The sequence below is a fragment of the Brachycentrus maculatus genome, unplaced genomic scaffold, assembly GCF_059751285.1.
Source record: "Brachycentrus maculatus isolate JH-2025_06_01 unplaced genomic scaffold, ASM5975128v1 h1tg000311l, whole genome shotgun sequence".
NCBI lineage: Eukaryota > Metazoa > Arthropoda > Insecta > Trichoptera > Brachycentridae > Brachycentrus > Brachycentrus maculatus.
The window spans coordinates 777,933-800,903 of record NW_028281061.1 but is presented as its reverse complement, the minus strand read 5'-3'; the positions used below and the strand labels follow the sequence as shown (position 1 = coordinate 800,903).

Below are 22,971 nucleotides of genomic sequence, written 5' to 3'. Positions count from 1 at the left end.
CATATTGAATGCTAGTTGGTCCATAACAGGTGATTGCACCAATTAATCTCACAAACGCGTCCACTACCTTATGTCAAAATAATGGACTACAAAAATTAAAGTACAACATTTTGAGTGTGTCCAAATACTTGTTCACAAATCTGGATTATCTCCAATTATAGGAGTATTTTTCATAGTATTTTTTGACAACTCATCAAAGATGAAGAAGAATATGGAAGTCTGGGCATTTATGGGAATTTTGTATAGGGCTATTGCACACAGCAATAAAATGGACTAAGGCAGGAATGAGAAATCATCTAACCTGCTTGAACTTTTAGATATGATTGTTATTATTTAAATCTTTCATTTAATAATAAAAATAGATGCCATCTTGGGTAAGTCTCGCCTTGAAATCTGCATATATAGAACTTCCAAGAATTTGAGTAGTGTGGTTGTCAATAATGGATAGAATTGGTGAATGTTACACGTGTGTAAAGTGATCTCTTAAACCAGCCGATGACGGTCGTCAGCCCCGTAAATGCCCAGACTTCCATATTCTTCATCTTTGATGAGATGTCAAAAAATAATATGAAAAATTAAAATTATTGAAAATGTGAGTGTATAGCCATTTTTATTTTATAGAAAATTCTCATAAAACTATTTTCTAGATATAATTTTATGTCTGAAAAGAGTTCTCAACATTAAAGTTTTATCAATTTGATATTAAGCAGTAAAAAAAAATGTAAGTGTAACTCAAATGTGTTTGTGCAATAAATAATATAAGTTAATATCATTGGAAAGGAAACGAATACGATTTTAAAAAAATAATACATCAGTTTTAGTAATTATTGAGTCACTGAAAATTTTTTCCTAAAAAGGGATCTTTAAAATGACCTTATTCGGCAAAAGCACCAGTTTTATAAATATGCCAGTTTGTGAGATATTTTTTTGGATTTTTATTTTGTTTTCATATTTATATAATTTCAAATGCAAAATACGGTTGCAATCATAAGATATACAACATTATTCATTTTTATATGATACTACAAAAAATAAAAGGAAAACAAATAAAAATGTATTTATGAAATGTGTTTTCTTTATTTGATGTACTTAACATATCTCGTAAAAACTTAAGTTTCATATGTATTATTTTTACAGTTAAAATTCTTTATTTCTAAAAATTAAAATTAAAATTATTGATACACCAATAATTAAATTGGACTGTTTGAAACTTACTTTATTAAAAAAAATTAAACTCGAAAAGGTTGTTCCATCTCTAATGTATCTATCCATTTAAGAAAGTATTTTTCTAAAGTAAATTTTGTAATGTAAATTTTGTCTGCCTCCGTAGTGTAATGGTCAGCAAGCCCGGGTACCGTTCTGGAGGTCCCGGGTTCGATTCCCAGGGAGGGTCAAATAAATATAAGTGTTTTTTTCACTAATATTTATTCAATATTATCCTGGACTGGTACCTGAAGCGGAGGGCTGATCACCTTTCTTTCATGTGTAAACAATCAAGATAACACTGCGTTATATGACGCAGTGCCCTATGCACCATTGGGGAGCAGATAAGGGTTTTATTATTGTTATTATTAAATTTTATAATGATATCTTAGGATATTATCTAGAAGGCGCTGATGGTGAAGTAGGGCTGGTTGGGACGCACTATTTTGAAACGAATAGACTAATGAATTCACAATTTTAAAGATTTATTTGAACTATTTGGGTAGTTTGACTGTCTGTACTTTAGACCTCGGGCCAACTCTTTGTATATTTCCTGAGAGTAATTTTCCAGCTAAAACCTTTAAAGTAATTGGATATATCATGCTTAGATTTGATGTTTTATCTGAGAAAACCCATCTGATATTAGTCTCCATTACTGTATGATCTGAAAAAAATAGTAATGAATGATTTTCATTAATTGATTCGGCAGTCACTTTGTGGTAAAATCTATCCATTTTTAATTAATGTTTTACAAATAATGCGGAATGCATCGAAACATGTGTCACAGTTGATTTTAAGAAATAGTGGTTTTTACTAAGTAAAACATTAATTAAAAATGAATGATTTTTTCAGGGTTAATTTAAGTACGTAAATAAACCGACAATTGTCCGCCTCCGTAGTGTAATGGTCAGCATGCTCGCCTACCATTCTGGAGGTCCCGGGTTTGATTCCCAGGGGGGTTTAATAAATATAAGTGATTTTTTCACTCTAATATTTATTCAATATTACACTGGACTGGTACCTGAAGTGGAGGGCTGATCACCTTTCCTTCATGTGTAATCGATCGAGATAACACTGCGTTTATATGAAGCAGTGCCCTATGCACCATTGGGGTGCGGTAAGGGATTTATATAAATAAACCGACAATACAATGTTGTTCTAGGATTTGAATATAAAAATAAAGCACTTGTATTAAATTATTATATCCATTGTTAAAAGATTATTTATCACTTGTCAGTTTGGATTTTCATCTGTTGATGAGAACATCTGTAGTTCTCAAAACTAGGTGTGTTTACATTAATAAACTCAAAAAGTGGTCCTATACATGTGTTTTATTTATTTATTTAAATCATCATGACCTTCCACAAAGTTAATGCCAAATCAATAAATTATATTGGCAAATGAAATAAGAAATTAATACACAATTAAACTTTATAAATAAACTAATAATAGAATAAGTTATTGGTAAAAATATTCTTATAATACTTTCTATTTTAGTTTCACTTTTTGTCAATTAAGAAAATGCCTATGCATTACTTCTTAACCTTTCCGGGAGTACAAAAAATGATGTCCGACTTTCTCTGGGGAGTGGGTTCTTTTTACATGAAAAAATTTTTTTTCTCACTAAATCGTTGTATTATGAAGGTAGAAATTATGTAAAAATAATTTAATTAAAAAAAAACACCTATTCGAAATATTTTTCAATTATGATAAAATTACACACAAATATCCACAGATGTCATTGCTATACAGGTTACATCATACTAACTGACAGACATACTTCGACGTTCATTAACGTCGATACTCCTTTCAGGAAAATTCGCACTGACGTTCATTTACGTCCATACTCCCGGACAGGTTAAAATATAATGTTATTATCAAGTTATTTTCACTTTATTTTTGTTATGGGCCAATAAAGGTCATAAAACATTTTTTGAAAAAAGGTGTTTTTGACTAGTTTTTAAATTATGATAAATAATTTATTTTTTCTACTTACTTATATGTGGGTCGACAATAACAAAAGCTCTTTTCAGGTTTTCAACTGAAATGAGTTTGTTGGGGTTTTTCTTTCCTCCGAGTTGAGTGACTATTTCTCTTGTATATTTTTCTTGAGCCATTTGCATTTGCCTGAATAATTCTTTCGCTAAATCGGTTCTGTCAAATCCTTCTTCATTCTGCGTAATATAAATTGGTATTTAATTTTTATGACCTTATTCGCAAACACAAAATTCAGTAAGTGACTGGCTGCACGAGAAGTCACACGTCTCCACTCCCAATTTTTTTTTTCGGGAACAGTACAATTTTACATAAAAAAAGTATATAATAAAAAATAGTTAAAATGAACAGTAATAAACATTACATTACATTAACAAAAACAGTTTCATTAATAAAAATAAAGCCAATTAAACAATTCCACATTTATGTTATAATAACTATTAAAAACATTAAGAGATAAAATAAAGATTGGGAGTGTGTGTGTGAGGAAGGGAGTAAAAGGGTAAGGGTATGGTATAAAAAATAGAATTTGCAGGAAGGAAAAGGAAAGGAGAGGAATTAATGAGAGTGGTTAAATGATTTTTTTCTAATATATGTTGTAATTAAAACCCAATTAGTATTACTAAAAATCTTTTTTCAAAAATTAAATGTCTTTGTATGAAAGCAAGGGATGTAACTTGATATATGACATCGTTAAAAATAAAAACATTTAACAGGGATATAAGCCTGACTTGGTTATAATAAAAAATATTAATAAAGTGTAAAAAATAAAGTATAATATTAAAATAATTTTGATATGTGTAGCAAATAGATATTGATAGAATGAGTAAAGTATTGTATTGAACAATTGTGAATGAGAGAGTATGGTAAGAACTACTGAGAAAGACACAAACAAATCAATTAGGACCTTAATTCTAATAATGTCAAATGTCGTTAATGATGCAGATAGACACGTGTGGCATTCCATGCTCTCCTTACCCTTGAAAAGATATGTAACGAATGTAGTTCATTGCCTTATAAGTGTTATTTACCTCTGCAAACAGCTTTTCTATATCAATGTCAGTAGCGTTTGATTTAATTTTAAGTTGTCGCCGAGCCACTTCTAATATATTCCTTATTTCAACCTCAGATTTAAGGGGTAAGGTTGCCTTGGCAGCTTTTTCAAGATCTTCCATTGAAACTGTACTCTGTAATTTTATTTTTATAAATATTAGTTTCAAAGTTATAGATTTTTAAGGTAACAAACCGCAAAATGGTAAAACGGAGACTGTATTTGATCATTGAATAATATTTTAGCCGTCAATGTCACAATATTTACTACAATTTAATGAAATTTTATAAAAAAAAAAATAAATCTGGAAAGACTGTGTGTGAGTAACAACACCAAGATAAAGCTTGTCAGGAGCTTGTTCCACTCCATTTTTTTCTATGCTGCTGAAACATGGACCATAAAAACAGAAGAAAGGAGAAAAATTGATGCCTTCGAAATGTGGTGTTGGAGGCGCATGCTCCGAATTCCATGGACAGCTAGACGCACCAATGAGTCCATTCGCCAGGAACTACGCTTGGATGGTTTGACTGGCCAATGTCTGTACCTGACGGATTCTCCAGTTCTTTGGACACGTTGCGCGTGGCAACGAGGATAGCCTGGAACGACTAGTTGTGATCGGTAGCCTGGAGGGAAAGAGAGGGAGAGGAATATCCCCCACATGATGGACTGATCAAATTAAGGCAGCAGCAGGCACCTCAGTGGTTGGAGCGCTCCGTGCAGCGCAGTCAAGGGATAACTGGAGAACAGTTATTGTTTCTGCAAGGGTCACAACCCTCAGCAATGAGGAATAAGACGGAGAAGAAGAGAAGAACGAAATCCCAACTTTAATTTAGTTTTACCTTGGTTCACAACATTTTGAGTGTGTCCAAATACTTGTTCACAAAATATGGATTATCTCCAATCACAAGTTATAGTGATTCAAGAACAATGTTTCAAAATTACTTCATATATATATAGAACTTCCAAGAATTTGAGTAGTGTGGTTGTTGTACTTTTAGTTGTGTGGTTGCCTGTGATGGTCGTCAGCCCTGTAAATGCCCAGACTTCCATATTCTTCTTCATCTTTGATGAGATGTCAAAAAATAGTACCTTGGTTCCATTAGCTATTTTGAGTAATGCTTCCTTTAAATTGGTCCACTGAGTTTTGTGAGCGTAGTATATATCTTGACTCAGTGCCCCGTTTAGAACTCCCCAAAATAATTTAATCTGTTGGTCGTCCAGCATTTGCTCACAACCGCTACATAAATTATACGCCCACTCCGCACGAACGCTCGCTTGCTGATATCTGTGAAATTATTCAAACAATAAGTCAATACACCATAAAAAGCTGCACAGTAGTATAACTAACTGATTTGTAATTGTATTTATAACATTTTGAGTGTGTCCAAATACTTGTTCACAAAATCTGGATTATCCAGATTTTGTGAACAAGTATTTTGACAGACTCAAAATGTTGTAAATAAATTATCTGGTCAAATTATAAGCTTAAATAATGAAAATGGTATTTTCTGGCGTTTCTCATGTGTGTGATTATAATCCAGGATTCGGACCTCACATACTAATATAAGAGTTTCTGCTTAGTAAAAAGCTTCTTTGCATCTCACCAATAGATGTCTCTAGTGAAGTTCTAGTGATTCAAGAACAAGGTTTCTAAATTGGTTCATATATCGCTCACTCCTTTCAAGAACGTCATAAATCAAAAAACTTGATTTTTCAGGAGAACGTTTTTAAAGTTTAAAAATATAATATAATGTGTTAAAAATAAATATCAAGCCACTTATTGAACTTTTTACTGTGCAACAGATCTTTTAAGCTAAAACCTGAACATTTTTTCTCCATTTGAAAAATATTTAGTACGTTTAAAAAAATAATTAAACAATACCTTTTCTTTAAAATGCAAAAACAATGCTTTTTGCCCTGTAGAGGGTAAATATTTAGTTAAAAATATGCCTCTTTTGCTGGGATATAGTACATTTTCTGGGCATTCCGAAAACATGCATAACTGAAAATTTACGATTTTTGTTTTATGACGTTCTTGAAAGGAGTGAGCGATATATATATATATATATATATATATATATATATATATATATATATATATATATATATATATATATAGAAATTCCAAGAATTTGAGTAGTGTGGTTGTCAATAATGGGTAGAATTGGTCAATGTTACACGTGTGTAAAGTGATCACATAAACCAGCCTATGACGGTCGTCAGCCCCGTAAATGCCCAGACTTCCATATTCTTCTTCATCTTTGATGAGATGACAAAAAATAAGATTTGTAATTGACTTAGACATAGATTTAATAATTTTTCCCAAATGCTAAATTAGTAGTTACCTCTCAGAAAAGTATTTTGATAGAAAATCTTGCATGCTGATGTCCCCTTCATAACTTTCCTTGGCTATCCATATATCATTTATTAGAATACTCAAGTCTCTTCGAGACAGTCGAAGGTTTCTAACTTGGCCTTCATACTGAAGGTACAATGGCACAACAGGATCTAACCCCTGGATGGACAATAAAACAGATAGTAAAGTTTATTATAATTTATATCAAATTATTTTTAGGCCAATAAAACTAAAGAGAACAAAGTATCAACTGTTTGTTTTTTTTTTTAGTAAATAACAATCTTTACATGAACCTACAGTCATTCCTTATATGTAGATTTTTTAATATATGGAAATGATTTATTTTTCAAATCATTTCCATGCTAATAAAGTTTTACATATTCAAATGATGAAATGAAGAAAAATATTGTTATAAAAACTATTATATATTTAAGACTTGGTATGATCAGATCAATCAGAACCTAAAATCTGGCGGTATCAAAAGTCTGCGAAATCGGAGGGTATGTATGACTAGATGTATGGATGTGAAGGAGGCGAGGAGTGTATGTCAGGATAGAAGAGTGTGGCGTTCCATCCTCTCTGCCTACCCCTGCGGGGAAACGGCGTGATGGTAGTAGTAGATATATTTAAAAATTTCCAATATCCTTGTATTTTGTGAATTTATCATGTCTAAAAAAGGTCAATAGTAGCTCCAATATTCACAGTTTCACTGTTCATAATTTGTAAAAATGTAGCTCCTCCAGTATTTAAAATGAAAGTAACAACAAGATTGCCAATGCGATATTTAAAATAAGCGATGATTAAAAAAAGTTTACCAAGCCCTCAAAATATTCCAAGTTGTGAGATTGAGCGATTGGTCCGAGCTCTCTGAGGATGACGTGAAGTTGCTCCCTACTTGAAAGCCCGGAAGTGAGCTCCTTCCACCTGTTATTCCCTCCCCCGATGAAGTCAGCGCAAATCTCCCATTGTGGTCTCGGAGTACCTAATTGCTCCAGATCAGTACACTTATCCCTCAACTCTGCAGCCTCGTCCTTCAGTGAGAGATATTCCTCTGTAACAGCGTCATAGTATCATATTTAGCAGTAAGAGGTCCAAATTCAATAAGGCGGACCAAGGATACACGACTATACATTGGACTAAAGAATGGGCAGAATATGAAGGTATCTAATTGATTTAATACAAATTTTGTAAAAGACAGCAAGTCTGTAATACATGCGACATCCTAGAAATACAGGTCTTATAGATCTAAGAATATTTTATATTCAATCCTTTTTTTAGCCAGATATATATATTTAACCTTTGATAAACTAAGAGATATGGATATTGTTTATAAAAGGTTTGTCTATTTTTCAATTGAAATCTACACTCTAGTAGTTTGGTAAATACTTGACTATGAAAAACTGGTATTGCGGGCTCGATATTGAAATAAATTCAAGAAATATTTATTTCTGATTGTTCTGGGCATTTGTGATATATTTTCAAATGGGGAAGGAAGTCCTCTTTTTTGCTATCCTACTTGCAGACAAGCCCCATAATAAAGGCTTTATGTGTTATATCTTTAAATATAAAAAATATGGTATCCATATTAAGAAACATATTGAAAAAACCATAAATAAATAATAAGTTTGTGTTTATTTTCTAGAATGGCATAAACAATTGGAAACTTAATCATTTTGGCACTGATTGAAATGAAACTCCTTTACACCTTCTTGGTCATATCTCTCAGGATTGTGGTCTCCCAGTTTGTTCAGGTTTTTCATCTGTCATGTCATATGAATGAGTAAAGGGAGGCTCCAGCCAGCTTCACCATCTCCTCACCCCAGCGCTATGCCATTCACTTGTTTCCCCTCCTTTTTCCAATTTAACGCCTTAGAAATGTCTTAAACATTTTAGAATGTACCTACTTGAAAAAGTTTCATATTTCTCTGTAATAGCTCTAAGCTGGTCTCTTGTCTCATTGTAATCTCTCATCATAACTATGTGGTCTGACTCCAGCAATTCATATTCCTTCTTTGGTATTGCATCAGCATAGTCTTCTGACATCGAGTTCAAGTCTTGGATTGCTTTTGATAAACTTTTTCTGCAATTTTTTTTCATATCACATTAAAATAATTAGTATCTCAGTGTTGTCAAAATAATACGTGGTAATACACTATTTATATCAATTCAATAAACTATTTTTTTTTTAAATATGGCCATTACATGACAGATATTTTTAACCTTTATTTAGTTATGTCACAAAAGTGATTTTATTTGTTTTATTTAAACATATGTACACCCTTAGTGATCATTTACAATATAAATTTATATAGTGCATGCCATAAACTGCATTCTTATATATGTATAATTAAAATAATGTAATCAACAAGTGTTTAAGTTACACAAGCTAGTATGAGTATCAATACAGCCCTGAGTGCCCTAGCCATTGCTGCTATTCTCATCTTTCCACCTCCTATTTTTTTCCAATATAGCAGTAATTCTCTTTATCTCGAAGTCCTATGTATTGATCATCTATATCCTGTCAAATATTAATAAATAATATCCATTCTAAATCCAATAATCCGGAGCACAGGACTAATCAAGCCTTTATATAATTAATCATCAAGTCAAAATTACATCGATCCAATGTGGTGCGGATATCAGTTAAAGGAAAGAAATGAAAGCAAATAATATACTTTAATGAAAGAAAACTATATATAATTCAACTGTAACTTTGTTTTAAAATCACTATAAATTAAAATTTCCCACTTAACCCGATGGTTGCCAGAGACGAGATATCTCGGCAAATGGCGGAGTGCCCGTATTGCCAGAGACGAGATATCTCGTCAGTACTTTTGATGACGTATTACTCCGCAGTTTTAACTCATATTGACAATCTGTCAAAAACGGAACATACATTGCCATCTGTTGAAGTTCTCACAAAATATTTTATAAAGTTTTTAAATACTTTAAAGCGATTTATCGGTATCACTTTCAGCTGACAGTTGACAGATGTCATTAGGGTTACCACTCAAACCACTTGAAATATTGATTATTTTAATCGATTGTTTTGAACGCCAGGGGTTTTTATTTTGCTCAATTTTTTTGTGTTTTTCTTATTATTTTAAAATATTATTATGAAAATATTTGTTTATTTATACCTTTCGCGTTATATTTACTCCGATTTTATCAGTGTTTTGCTAGTGATATTGGTTTCTTTTCACAACTTTTTAGTAAATAAATTATTTCTTTGTGCTAAGTTCTTTGTTCTTCTTCGTGCTAAGTGAAAAAGAACAACCCGGTACTTCTCATGGCAGAAAACGGAAGGCAGAATTTCTATCGCGACTTACAGAAAGACATTTTTTGGAAAAACTACCAACGACCGAAAAAAATCATCCCCGACTGCGAAGTGTATTGTGTGTACTAGCAAAAAACTAAGAAAAGAGTCTAGTTATAGGTGTAAACAATGCAAGATGGCTCTTTGTGTTATACCGTGCTTTGAGAAGTACCACACAATGGAAAATTACAAATTTATCACATTTCTAACTAAACTTCATTCTAAGATACCTGATAAATAATAGTTGAGTGTTAATATTAAATTTACAATTTTTTTTACATTTCAAACTATATTCCATTGATAAATAATAGTTTTGTGTTAATATTAAATTTAATAAAAACTTGCGTGTGCGACTCAGTGTGACAACCCTGTCTGAGATGAAAATTTGAAACTGGTTTAACTTCAAGAATAAAACTCTAACAATCGATGCGGGATATAATATTTGGTAAGTAAATTATAATTCAATAAAAACAACAAAAAAAATTTCTTTAGACAACTTTTTTTTTTCAAAAAAATACTCGGCCTGTTGAGCACTGCGGCGTAATTTATTTGCGGCTATGAAAAGGTTAAAGAAACAATTGGCTTCGAAACCGGTAGACATTATAATTAAGTTATTATAAAATATTTAAAGTGATTTTAAAACAAAGTTACAGTTTGCTTATCAATTAAGTTATTAATCTATTCCAGTTCAAATATAATGTTAAACTGGTATAAATTGTTTATGTACATTTTAATCAAGGAAGGGTTCTTCATTTTTCCAAATGACTAACAAATGCAAAATATGAATAAAAAAATGTTTCATAACTCACTTGTATTGCTCTAAAGCTAAACTAAGTACCACAGGATCTCTTGATTTATCAGCGTTCTTCGGAATGTTTTGGATTTCATTTTTAAGGCGATTATTTTCATGTAAAAGAGCATAGCGAACATCCCTCTCAGATGATAAAGCTAAATTTAGTGTGAAAGATTCTTTCTCCATCTAAAAGAGTAAGCGTGAGTCAAAAGTGTAATACATTTTAATGACAGTAGGTTGTGTTGTTGGATATAAAAGACAATTTTAAGTTTTAAGGATGAATGAGTATAGGATGTGGCTCCTTATCTTTACTAGGCATATTGCCACGGTTGAAAGAAAGCAACAAAATATATGGACAGACGGAAAGATCAAACAAAGGAGAAAAAGGGTCTTCTGTACTAATGTTAAATATTCCTCTCACATGTAATATATACTGTACAACTTTAGAAATTGAAGGAACATGTTGGCCCACCCTGGGTAGAATCTTGAAGGTTACATGTATAAAGTGTTCATTTAATCTAGCCAATGACAGATCATAGACCCTGCGAACGCTCAAATTTCCTTATTCTCATCTCAATACGCTTTTTATTCATTTTAATATCAACGAAACCTTCTCTCCTCCTTAAGAATTTAAGATTTAAAAAAACAATATTAAATACATGAAGTATGATGTATTGTTCTCACTTGCTCAACATTTCTTTTCATCTGGTTGATTTCTCGATTTGCTTCTATTATTTGCCTTCTAAAATCCTCATTTTCACTTGTCAATTTATTTATTTTTGTTTTATTTTCATCTTCTTCATTCGATGCCCACATGACCCTCTGCAAAGGAAAACCTTATTTAGCATTTTTATTTTATTGATTATGATTACATTAAATTTATTTATTTATCAAAAGATCGAGTATATTCACCATCATTTGATTTTTACAACCAATAATAATTTAATAAAAACACTCACCAGTAATGTATCATTCAGTTCAATCTGCCTATCTCTAATAGAAAGTGCTTCCTCATAGGCGTCTTTTATTTTAATTAACAATGGTTTGAATGTTGCAATATTATGTAATAAATTTGTGAAAGCTTCTCTGTACACCTTAAAATTTTATTTACATGTTCAATAAGCATAATTCTCATGACCAAATATTTTAATAATTTAAAATATTATGTACCTTTATGAAAGAAAAAACATTTACAGTGATTGAATACAGATTAATCAGTACAAAAATAATGTGGTTAAAAATTATATATTTAACACATACCTGTAATATCTGGTCTATGTAATCTTGTCGTTTTTTAAATAATTCTTTGGTGCCCTTATTGACCGAAGGAAGGTGAAAATTTATATGTCTCTCTATTTCCATAACAAATTTAGGAGTGCTTTTGTGAGAAGCATTTTTTACCTGGAATATTTTGTTAATTTATTCAGTTAGTTTGAGAAAGGTAACAAGTAATAAATATATTATTTTTTATAATATTTCACCAGTTTGTTTCCCTTTTCTTTAGTTTTCTGGTCCATTATTGTATTAATTTTAGATTAATTTCAATCAAATAAATGAATGGAAGGATATAGAAATAAGAAATATTTATGCTTTATGCAAACTCCAAATGGTAAATGAAACTTATATCAAGTGAAAATTGGAAAGTGAGTATGAACATGCTATCTTGATATGAAAAAAGTACAATGAATCCCATGGTGATTATCAGTAAATGCCCTGATATCAATTTGAAGTACCATATATGCAGTTTACAGGTGAGTGTATAACATATTTAATGATTTTTTAGTCTTTTGGGTATACAATACAGGTGTTTTATATAGGTTATCTCCCCTAAGTGTTTTTTTTTAATCTGCATCCAGTGTTAAAAAATATTATTAACATATAAAATGTTTAGTTATAAAGTTTTCACACTTTTATTGAAATTTTACTTTCTTCCTTATAGTATAAATATGATTAATGCTGTAAAAAGCAGGAGTATCACAAGTATTGTTTGAAAAGGTGAAAGAAGGTAATAAAAAGGCAAAAAAACTTTAAAAATTGCCGTTAATTCAACAAGAAAAATTGCCTAACACGAAGTTATCTTTTACATGGCATTGTTAAAATATTTTTATGAATATTTTTCTTTGACTAATTTGAAAAAAAAACGACCTTTTTTGTACTTGCTATATAGAACATACAAGGCATGGCCTAGGTGACGTCCAGGATAGAAGGACCAACAAAATGAGGACGAGAAGAACTGACCCCAACAGTCTACAAAGACAATAAGTTGAGATGGAGACTTGGAGAGATGGAAGTTGGGACGAAATTATTATTATTATTATCATATGACGTACATAAACGTGACATAAATTTTGACTAATGTTTGTGAAAATATTTGTTTTTATATGTCTGTAAGAATAATTTCCTTACTTTCGTGTTGTTGAAAATATGCAATATTTACCGGTTATGTAGGTACTTATTTACCTTAGTACTTACTTATAAAAAAAAGTTATTCAAGTACTTACTTACTGTCCTCATGACAACTACATTATTTCGAACATTGGTGTTGCTATATAAATTATTATAAATTTCAATGACATCTAGCGGTAAAGAAAAGCTTCAGTTCATGACGTCAGAAAGTGGAGGGGGTGACTAGATTAGAAATGGCTGCTGTGAGTAGTGGACGGGAAGCGATGGATTCCCAAAATGAGTTGCAAAGTGAATCTGTTGATCGTTTAAAAATGTTATATCCTTATGTGAACGAAGAAGAATCACCTTTACCGCGATCCTGGAGCACCAAGGACAAATACAACTATATTGGACTGTCTCAAAATAATCTCCGTGTTCACTACAAAGGTAAGAACTTTCAAGGTTTTGTTTATGGATTTCAAAGAACAGGAGAGTGGCTCGCTACTTTTAATTTAATTATGACATGTCTTTAGATCTTTGATACCTTATTGATTTGTTATTACGCACGAATCATTGTTCGACTGTGGAAAATTACTCTACTCATGTCATCGACCGTGTCAGTCGAATAACGATGCGAGATGTCTGCAAAACGCAAACAAAGAAATCAGCTGATCGCATCGTTCTGACATGACGCAAAACAACTAAACCTTGTACATCATTAAAGCTCTTAATAAACCTTTTCAAGTAGTCGCGTCCAATATATACGGCATAAACCAAATATCCAGTCCATTAACATTGTCTGTCAGTCAGTACATACGTGTTATTTAGAGAGGCTTGCGAGAAAATTATATGCTGACTTATATGCAAACGTCCCACGAGAATGATAATAAAAACTGTTTTTTGTTGTTGTATTATCATTTTTCTATACTAATGTAAAACACAACGTGCTTTGTTTTATGCGCCAGATTTTTACGTCTATTCCTTAGTAATTTCGCCCTTTCTATTAAAGCATATAGAAATTCTCTTTATAAACTTTTTGAGAAGATATAAAGAACCATGAATAAATCGCAGTATGCAATTTTGAACTAACTCGTTTTGTCGAAAATTCTTTGTGTTATCATTATCCACACAAGCATGTATGTTACTTCGTCAGTGTTTTTAATTTCCACATGGCATACTTTTATCAATGTTATTATCATTATGTAATCATTTATAATTTTATTTGGTATTTTTTTTAACAATCTAAAATATTTATTATTGTTATTTTTACTACTGCGTGTTTAGAGATATAAGTAATTCTCTCCCCTGAATTATTTATTTTTACAATATTACGCAATAAAAAAAATAATACCAATTTTTAATATATAAAGTTTTCTATTTCGTAAACTTCTCGTATTTTTCGTGACAAGTACCAAGTTCTTTGACCTTTAATCTATCAATGTTACAATTTAATATAATTTTTTAAATATATTATTTCTGTGGCTAGATATTAATTTTCCCCTTATTTAATATTTATTTATTCGCCTCTTATCTGCTCTTGTGTTATTTACAGTAAAAATATTTTTATTGCCTCAAGTACATCAAGTAATTTGCTTCACATAGCGTTTGATCAGTGCAGTGAGCTACATAAACGATTTGCGTTTTTATTATATTTCAGTATATTTTTTATGAGTATTAGTTCGTACCGAAACAAAAAATCTACTTCGCTGTTGTTACGGCAGTGTTCGTTGTTAAAATTAGATGCGATCAAAAATAGTGTATCTATCTAAACAAAACATTACGATCGCATACGAGTACAAATTCATCTGTCTATTTGGCATGTTGGTTGCCTGTATCAGCTGGGAACGGCGAGGCCGCCATTTTTGTTAGAACTTCCGCACCCTAGCGGCGGAAATTGCAACTTCTTTGAAAATTTTAAGGCTTCCTACAAAAAGTAGTTCCTGCTTAGCGAGCATTATTTGAATTCAGTAAGAATTGACAATGCATTTTGTGGTAGATGCTTATTTTTTTTCTTTCTTCAACAATAAATTACCTTTTTAAATTCAATGTTTACACCGTTCGCCGAGAAATAATAAATTGTGAGGGTATCGTTATCAAACGAATCATAATTAACAAACGAAACAAGTACATCATTTTATATTTGAAATAATTAAGAAATCATTTATTTTATTTCAAATATAAAATGATGTTCTGCAATAAAATTATGAAATATGCAATGAAACGCTACCTTGACAATACGCAATTCAAGTTTACTTCGCCTTTATTTAGACAATAGGGATTTTTAAAAATATTTCGTTATTTAGAGACATACGGTATGTAACATACCTCACTTTACAATCGGAAATTAATATAATTTTGCCATTTATAATTAAATATTCCATGGAGTATTTTTACAGCTCAAATTATTACAGCATTTTAGAGCATCAAAAGCATCCATCGACTTGAATAACACCCTTTTAGGCGTGGTGTATGCATATAATTGATTATCCATAGAAAAGTGCTGATTAAAGAAGACGATATTCAATCATTTCCGTTTAGTCAAATTACTAACTAAAATCTGAAACAAAAAATATAAATCTCTTATATATAAATATTAAATTTATGGTGCTTTGAATTTGATGCAGTTCTTACCTTCTGGTTATTTATTATCTAAAATATTATATGTTGTACATAGCACCGACTGATTTCGTTTTTTTTGTGTATACATATTTTGTATAGAAAATGTTTTCATCGTAATAAATTTCACCTTAAGGTGCAGTGGTCAATTTACATAAGCTAGTACGAGTGGGAGTATGAAACCCCGAGTTCCCTAGCCATTTCTAAGAAAAACAGAACGATTCATGTAAAAACGACGGATTCTAAGGTATACGCAGAATTTTCGTAGTTTATCTTTGATATTTTAATAATTGTAGTTGTTTTAAATTTTTGTTTAAATTAATTTGATTATGTATGAATAAAATTTAAAAAAACTCTGGACGCTGTTGTATTGGTACGGATATCTCTCGAAGTATGTGCCTATAAGCAGGGGCGTGCATTCCATATAGACAGAGAAGCAGTGCCTATCCTGACTTCTAGCGATCGACTTAAAAATAAAATAAAATGATTCCTGTTTGTTTGTTTGCTGTCAAAACGCTCGTTAATCGGTGCCTTTAATGTGTCATCGTCGTCAAATTGTTTTCCACGAAGGTCTTTCTTTAGATAAAGATTACCGAACGAAAAAAAAAATACTCGGCGTCAAGTCTAAACATGTGGGCATTGTAGCAGACGAACGAAATCCCTTTTAACACGTGACATTTATAAAACAATAATGTTATTATTTATATTATTCTTTTTTGGTGAATAGGATTAGGAGAGAATGACTAAAAAAGTATAATTTGGCGAATGTGAGCGGGAGAACAGAACGAGGACGGCCGAAATTTTGTCGGCCACATTTTGTCATTTTGATGAATTATATGAATAAAGATTGTAATTGCGGAAGCGCAAACATGGTATCGTCTAATTGATTTTTAAAATTAATATGAAAAAACGTGAAAAAAGGTTCCGGAACGCCTTTCCACCGCGTTCCATGGAAAAAAGCCCTACAGTCTGTTCACAGTTATTTTACCTCTAGTTTTATTTAATTAATTTTTTTTATTATTTATACTGCCAAATAAATAACTAAAAAAAATGTTCACAGTTATTTTACTTCTAGTTTTATTATTATTATTTTTTTATTATTTATACTGCCAAATAAAAACTAGGGGTAAAATGACTGTGAACAGACTGTAGATAAAAGTAAAATGAAATAATGATTATTTCCGTACAGAATTAAAATTAATATGGTCCCCAGGTCTTGAACTTTCTGTCGGCAGTGTAGGTGCCTACGCGTTTGTAACATTTTATTTTCTCTTTGTTTCTGTTTATTCTACGTATGTAAATACAGGGTGGCGCATAATTAATCACCCTATTGGAAGATGTTATGATTTTCGCAAATGACGTTGTACTTCAATCATATTTGACATTTGTGAACTAGACTGCTGCAGCATACAAACAGATTGATAAAACGGACATGAATGTGTTTCAACGCTGACGGCAATCATTACGGATATCATATTTTCCACTTAACAGTTGACAAAAATTGTAGAAGTCCAAATAAAGATTTCCATCACTCGGTGTTTTTTATTTTGTAAAAAAAGTTTTTAAAAAACAAAATTTTGAGCCATGCGCGTATTTGTTTGTATACTGCAGCTCCTCTAGTTCACAAAAACTCCTTTCAAGAACGTCATATATCAAAAATCGTCAATTTTCAGTTGTGTATGTTTTCGAAATGCCCAGAAAATGTCCTATATCCCAGCAAAAGCGGCATATTTTTAACTTAATAGTAACACGCTACAGGGCAGAAAGTGTTGTTTTTGCATTTTGAAGAATTGGTATTATTTAATAATTTTTAAAGTATTATATACTAAATATTTTTCAAATTGAGAAAAAACATTCAGGTTTCATCTAAAAAGATCCGTTGCACAGCAAAAAGTTCAATAAGTGGGTTGATATTTATTTTAAATATATTTTATTATGTTTTGAAACTTTAAAAACGATCTCCTGAAAAATCAAGTTTTTTGATACATGACTTTGTTGAAAGGAGTGAGCGAAATGTCTAATATGATTGACGTACGACGCCATTTGAAAAAATTATAATGTCTTCAAATACGGTGATAAATTTTGCGGCACCCTGTACAACAAAGAAGTTTTTTGTTTCAATATTGAATTTCACAATTAATATACTTCACTTTTATTAAAATTGTAACAAAGAATCGTAAGCCGTTCGTATCTTTATTTCCACGATCATAAAACAAAATGTGGGGCATTGTCACGTTGTCGGAAGCGATATCACGTTCAACATACTGTCTTGACACATCGCTCACTCCTTTCAAGAACGTCATAAATAAAAAAATCGTCAATTTTCAGTTGTGCGTGTTTTCGGAATGCCCAGAAAATTTACTATATCCTAGCAAAAGAGGCATATTTTTATCTTAATATTTACCCGCTACAGGGCAGAAGTTTTGCATTTTTAAGAAAATGTATTGTTTAATTATTTTTTTAAATATAGATACTAAATATTTTTCAAATGGAGAAAAAACATTCAGGTTTTACCTAAAATGATCTATTGCACAGAAAAAAGTTCAATAAGTGGCTTGATATTTATTTTAAATACATTGTATTATATTTTTAAACTTTAAAAACGTTCTCCTTAAAATCAAGTTTTTTGATTTATGACGTTCTTGAAAGGAGTGAGCGATATATAAAAAATAGATCGTCTGTCTTTGCGTTTATAAAAATTAGAAAAACGGTTTTTTACTTAGCGACATATTCTACGATCGCGTGCGGAATTCGTATTCAACTAACCATCACGCCGCTTCACCGCAGGGGTAGGCAGAGAGAATAGAACGCCGCACCACTCTGTCTTTGCAAACATTCTTCGCCTCTTCCACGTTCATGCATCTCCTCATACATACCCGCCGATTGTTACAACTCCTAACCTGACCGCTTATAAGTATTTGGCATACCTGATCGTGCCATGTTTTTCTCGGTCTTCCTCTGCTCCTTTTCCCAATTACATTCGCCTCATTAATTTGTTTAACCGTTCTTTCCTCGCTCATTTGTTATTATCGATAAAATTAAGAAAAATTTGTTGAGAATTATATATTTCAAATATTTACAAATATTTCAATTCAATACTATTTTTGGGTGAGCGTCTTATCTTTGTAAACAGGAACTTAGTTGTGGCAGAGTGGGGTCGAACCTAGAAACCCTAAGCTTGCGAAGCTATAACCCGACTTTAATGTATTATGTACAATGGAAGCTTAGCTTCCGAAACTAGTTGTCTTAAATAAACTCAAGAGGTAAAAAAAACAAATGTTTTCTGTAATAATTTATTATGTACAATATTAAAACGTGCCTTTATTTTTGAACACCGATTTTATTATCAATATTACAAGTGCTTTGACGGCAATGTTTGTATAGGAAAATTAGTGAAAAAATCATTATTGGAACAGTCAATGACGTCGCGATATGCCTATTATCGTCATTTGAAATTTTGAATGTTTAATCCTTTATCTCGCTTACATCCTTACCTATATATGTATATACACATAAATATCCGATAGATACACAGATAGCACTCCATTGTTGAATGTAAATGCCACTTCAATTACACGAGAATTCAATAGAAAAAATAAAGTAAAAAAAAAACTGTCAACCGGTTTTAATGCTATAATGGTTCCTTCGAGATAGTTTTTCAGACCTGCAAGTTTAATATTTCGCTCACTCTTCTCGAGAACGTCATAAATAAAAAAATCGTCAATTTTCAGCGGTGCATGTTTTCGGAATGCCCAGAAAATGTACTATATCCCAGCAAAAGAGACAGATTTTTAACTTAATATTTACCCGCTACAGGGCAGAAAGTGTTGTTTTTGCATTTTGAAGAAAATGTATTGTTTAATTTTTTTTAAAATATACTAAATATTTTTCAAATGGAGAAAAAACATTCAGGTTTAACCTAAAAAGATCTGTTGCACAGTAAAAAGTTTAATAAGTGGCTTGATATGTATTTTTAATACATTGTATTATATTTTTAAACTTTAAAAACGGTCTCCTGAAAAATCAAGTTTTTTGTTTTATGACGTTCTTGAAAGGAGTGAGCGATTTGTGTACTAAACAAAATCGTAATAAATAAAAAATAAAAAATGTGTTTAAAATATTAACGAAAAAGTAGTCGGAGTCGCTCATTTTTTAAGACTCCTACTCCGACTCCGACTCCGACTCGAACACCGCGGCTCCGATTCCAACTCAGCCTCCACAGCCCTGGTAAAATGTGTAAAAGAATAAAATGTATGAGGTAATCATTCATTTTGTGCTCGGCTAGTCCTGTTATCATACAAGGTCAGTATTTCACGGTGTAATTCGTGATCCGATCTATGAAAATAAATAAATAATATTCTAAACAAGATTGTTTTATCGAAGGAACAACGTTGTTTTCCTCGTGCGTGCTAACTGCGTGCTTGCGTATGCGGGTCAGGAAAACGTCCGCTATGCTAGCGTTGCCCAAGGACCATTATTGACTGTACCAATTGCCAAATCGCATATACATTCGTTTTGGAACTTGTACGAATTGACAATTATTAACCAGGGCTGGATTTGCATTAAAAATTTAACCTAAAAAATGTATTTCGTAGTCATACAGGAGAAAGTGACCAAGTGCATTGTTTTACAAAAACGTGATCATTGACTATTTGATATCTTACTAGCTTAATATTGCCCTGAAAAAATCCCAATGGATTTTAAACTTGGAAGTATAATATATTGACTTGTAAAAATGACTAACTGCATTGATGTTTATTTTCTTGCCAAGCAAAAGTGACTTAAATGGCCCTCCTAAACATTTTACGTTTTGGTAGTTAGTCACTTTCTCCTGAACGACTACGATATATAGATGTATTTAATGGATGTAGTTAATGGAAATGAAATAAATAAAATATAAAAATAAAACGACGGAACATGGATAACGTTAAGGGCATCGCAAAAAAGTATTTTTTTTGAAAATTAAATATGTATTTTTTTTAATATGCAAAAAAATTGATTATCGTGAACAAAATTTCAACAAAAAAAGCAAACTTCAAAAGTGCAAACAAAACTTGATTCATTTTTCAAAGCAGGATTACCGAAAGTAAGCGCATCGATATCAAACAGCAACGTTCACTTCCACGGTGAGTGTCCGAAGACAATAAATTTTTATGTTTTGTAATGTTTATTTATATCTTTTTGTTCGTGTTTTAAAAAAATATATTTTATTTTTTATTTTTAGTTTATTTTTATGTAACGGACTTTCGCCTTTAACTTTTAACCCTCTCCCCCCAATAAGTCCGTTATATCGAAGTTTTACCGTACTTTTATCCACAAGTCCGTCGTCTTTCGACCCCTCTCGTGTCCGTGTGGTAGGGTACGCAAGGGAATGATAATTGAATGATTGTGCCAATAAAGGGATGGAATATTATCCCCCTGTGATGCAGTAGCTACCCACTCGCCTGCCCGGACCAGCCCTGACCTAGTTTCCCGACAAGCCGAACAGCGCTATACCACCCCGAGTTGGCAAGCGGACTCCACATTGGGGATCGTAATCCGGAGATCGATAATGCATATTTTACTTATTTTCCTTGCGATTTTATAATATACACACACACACACATATATATATATATATATATATATATATATATATATATATATATATATATATATATATATATATATATATATATATATATATATATATCTTTAAAAAAAAAAACATTTTAAATAAAGGAATCACCCGCAAGACCTCTACTTTTAGAGGCTTATCTGTAGGTAGTATTGTAAAGATGGGGAAGGTAAATGTGAAAAATACATCACAAACACCCTTACCAATTGAAAATAAATCTTCCTTGAATTTATTTTGCACTTGGCGGGAATCGAACCCGCGACGCCAGTTTCGCAGTCGAGCGTCTACCCAGATACGCCACGGCGACTGATCAAACTAACCACCACGCCGCTTTTACGCAGGGGTAGGCAGAGAGAATAGAACGCCTCACCAATCTGCCTTTGCAAATAATCTTCGCTTCTTCCACATTCATGCGTCTCTTTAACATGCCCGCTGATTACGGCTTATTACGATTGTGATTATGACTCCTGACTTTCAAGTTTTAGAAATATTTGATCATGCCAAGTTTTCCTCGGTCTATCTCTGCTTCTATTACCAAACACAACCGCATCATAGATTCGTTTTACTTTTCTTTCTTCACTCATTCGATTCACATGCCATAACCGTCTCAACGCCTTTTTCTTAATTTTATCGATAATGCTTATCTCAACCTCGCATTCCTTTCTTATATCACCCTGAAACAACTAAACAGCAAAACTGTCAAATGTATTTTACATCTCACTAACTGTGTCATTATTTGTGTCGAGTTCTGGCCCCCTGGTTAGTATCGCGGACTCTCGAGTCATAGTTTCTTGGTTCGAACCGACTCTACCACAATTTGATACCTATTTCTTATAATGAACCGCTTAGACAGCTAAGATAGGCTAAAAAAAGTACATGCCAATCCAAGCCAATCTTCGTTTTAAAACGCTAACTGACGTGCCGGACGGTAACATAGCGTGTAATTCCTTGCAGTGGACAAAACCCCAAACTGTAAAGGAATGGAGAGGTGCATTGGGTTATGACTGGCCTTATATCTTTAATTTTTTTTAAATATAGAATTTACGAATATTGATGACAACTGCGTTTTTCAAACAGTATCCTAAAGGTAATATTTAATGAAGAAGACTTTAGTAAAAAGATCCAATTTTTTCTTCAATAAATGTAAGAAAAACTTTATATTGCGTTTGACATATTTACCTACGTCACGATTTTTAATGAAACGTTTTCGCGAGCAATATTTTAAATTAGCGTAATGCAACTTTATGATAACTTTATTAAAAACTTTCAATTTATTCTTTAATAAATTTAAGAAAAACTTTATATTGCTTTTGACAATTTTTTAAAATTTAAAATCGTGACTTACCTACGTCACGATTTTTAATAAAACGTTTTCGCGGGCAATCATTTAAATTAGTGTAATGCAACGTTATGAAAACTTTATTAAAAACTTTCAATTTATTTTTCAATAAATTTAAGAAAAACTTTATATTGCGTTTGACAATTTTTTTAATTTAAAATGGTGACTTACCTACGTCACGATTTTTAATGAAACCTTTTCGCGGGCAATCATTTAAATTAGTGTAATGCAACGTTATGAAAAATTTATTGAAAACTTTCAATTTATTTTTAATAAATTGGAGAAAAACTTTAAATCGCT

The 22,971-nt window shown here is 31.6% G+C and overlaps 2 protein-coding genes across 10 annotated transcripts in view; one reads left to right on the top strand and one right to left on the bottom strand.

The window, feature by feature from the left end:
• Window positions 1–79: 79 nt before the first annotated feature.
• LOC148304582 (translin-associated factor X-interacting protein 1-like) lies at window positions 80–12,107 on the bottom strand. The gene is made up of 11 exons (XM_088268062.1): window positions 11,975–12,107; window positions 11,674–11,808; window positions 11,399–11,536; window positions 10,731–10,900; window positions 8,510–8,685; window positions 7,421–7,656; window positions 6,595–6,764; window positions 5,339–5,534; window positions 4,230–4,385; window positions 3,200–3,377; window positions 80–1,867 (listed from the first exon to the last, which is right to left on the bottom strand). The coding sequence occupies exons 1-11, from the start codon at window positions 12,074–12,076 to the stop codon at window positions 1,698–1,700; spliced, it is 1,827 nt and encodes a 608-aa protein (XP_088124188.1). The 5' UTR covers window positions 12,077–12,107; the 3' UTR covers window positions 80–1,697.
• Window positions 12,108–13,340: 1,233 nt separating this feature from the next.
• RanBPM (Ran-binding protein M) overlaps window positions 13,341–22,971 on the top strand; it is a 71,820-nt gene continuing 62,189 nt past the window's right edge. For all 9 annotated transcript variants that reach the window (XM_088268077.1, XM_088268080.1, XM_088268078.1 and 6 more), the window contains exon 1: window positions 13,341–13,546. In XM_088268077.1, the coding sequence (XP_088124203.1) occupies window positions 13,354–13,546 (193 nt within the window). In that variant the 5' untranslated portion in view covers window positions 13,341–13,353. The remainder of the gene's footprint in view (window positions 13,547–22,971) is intronic.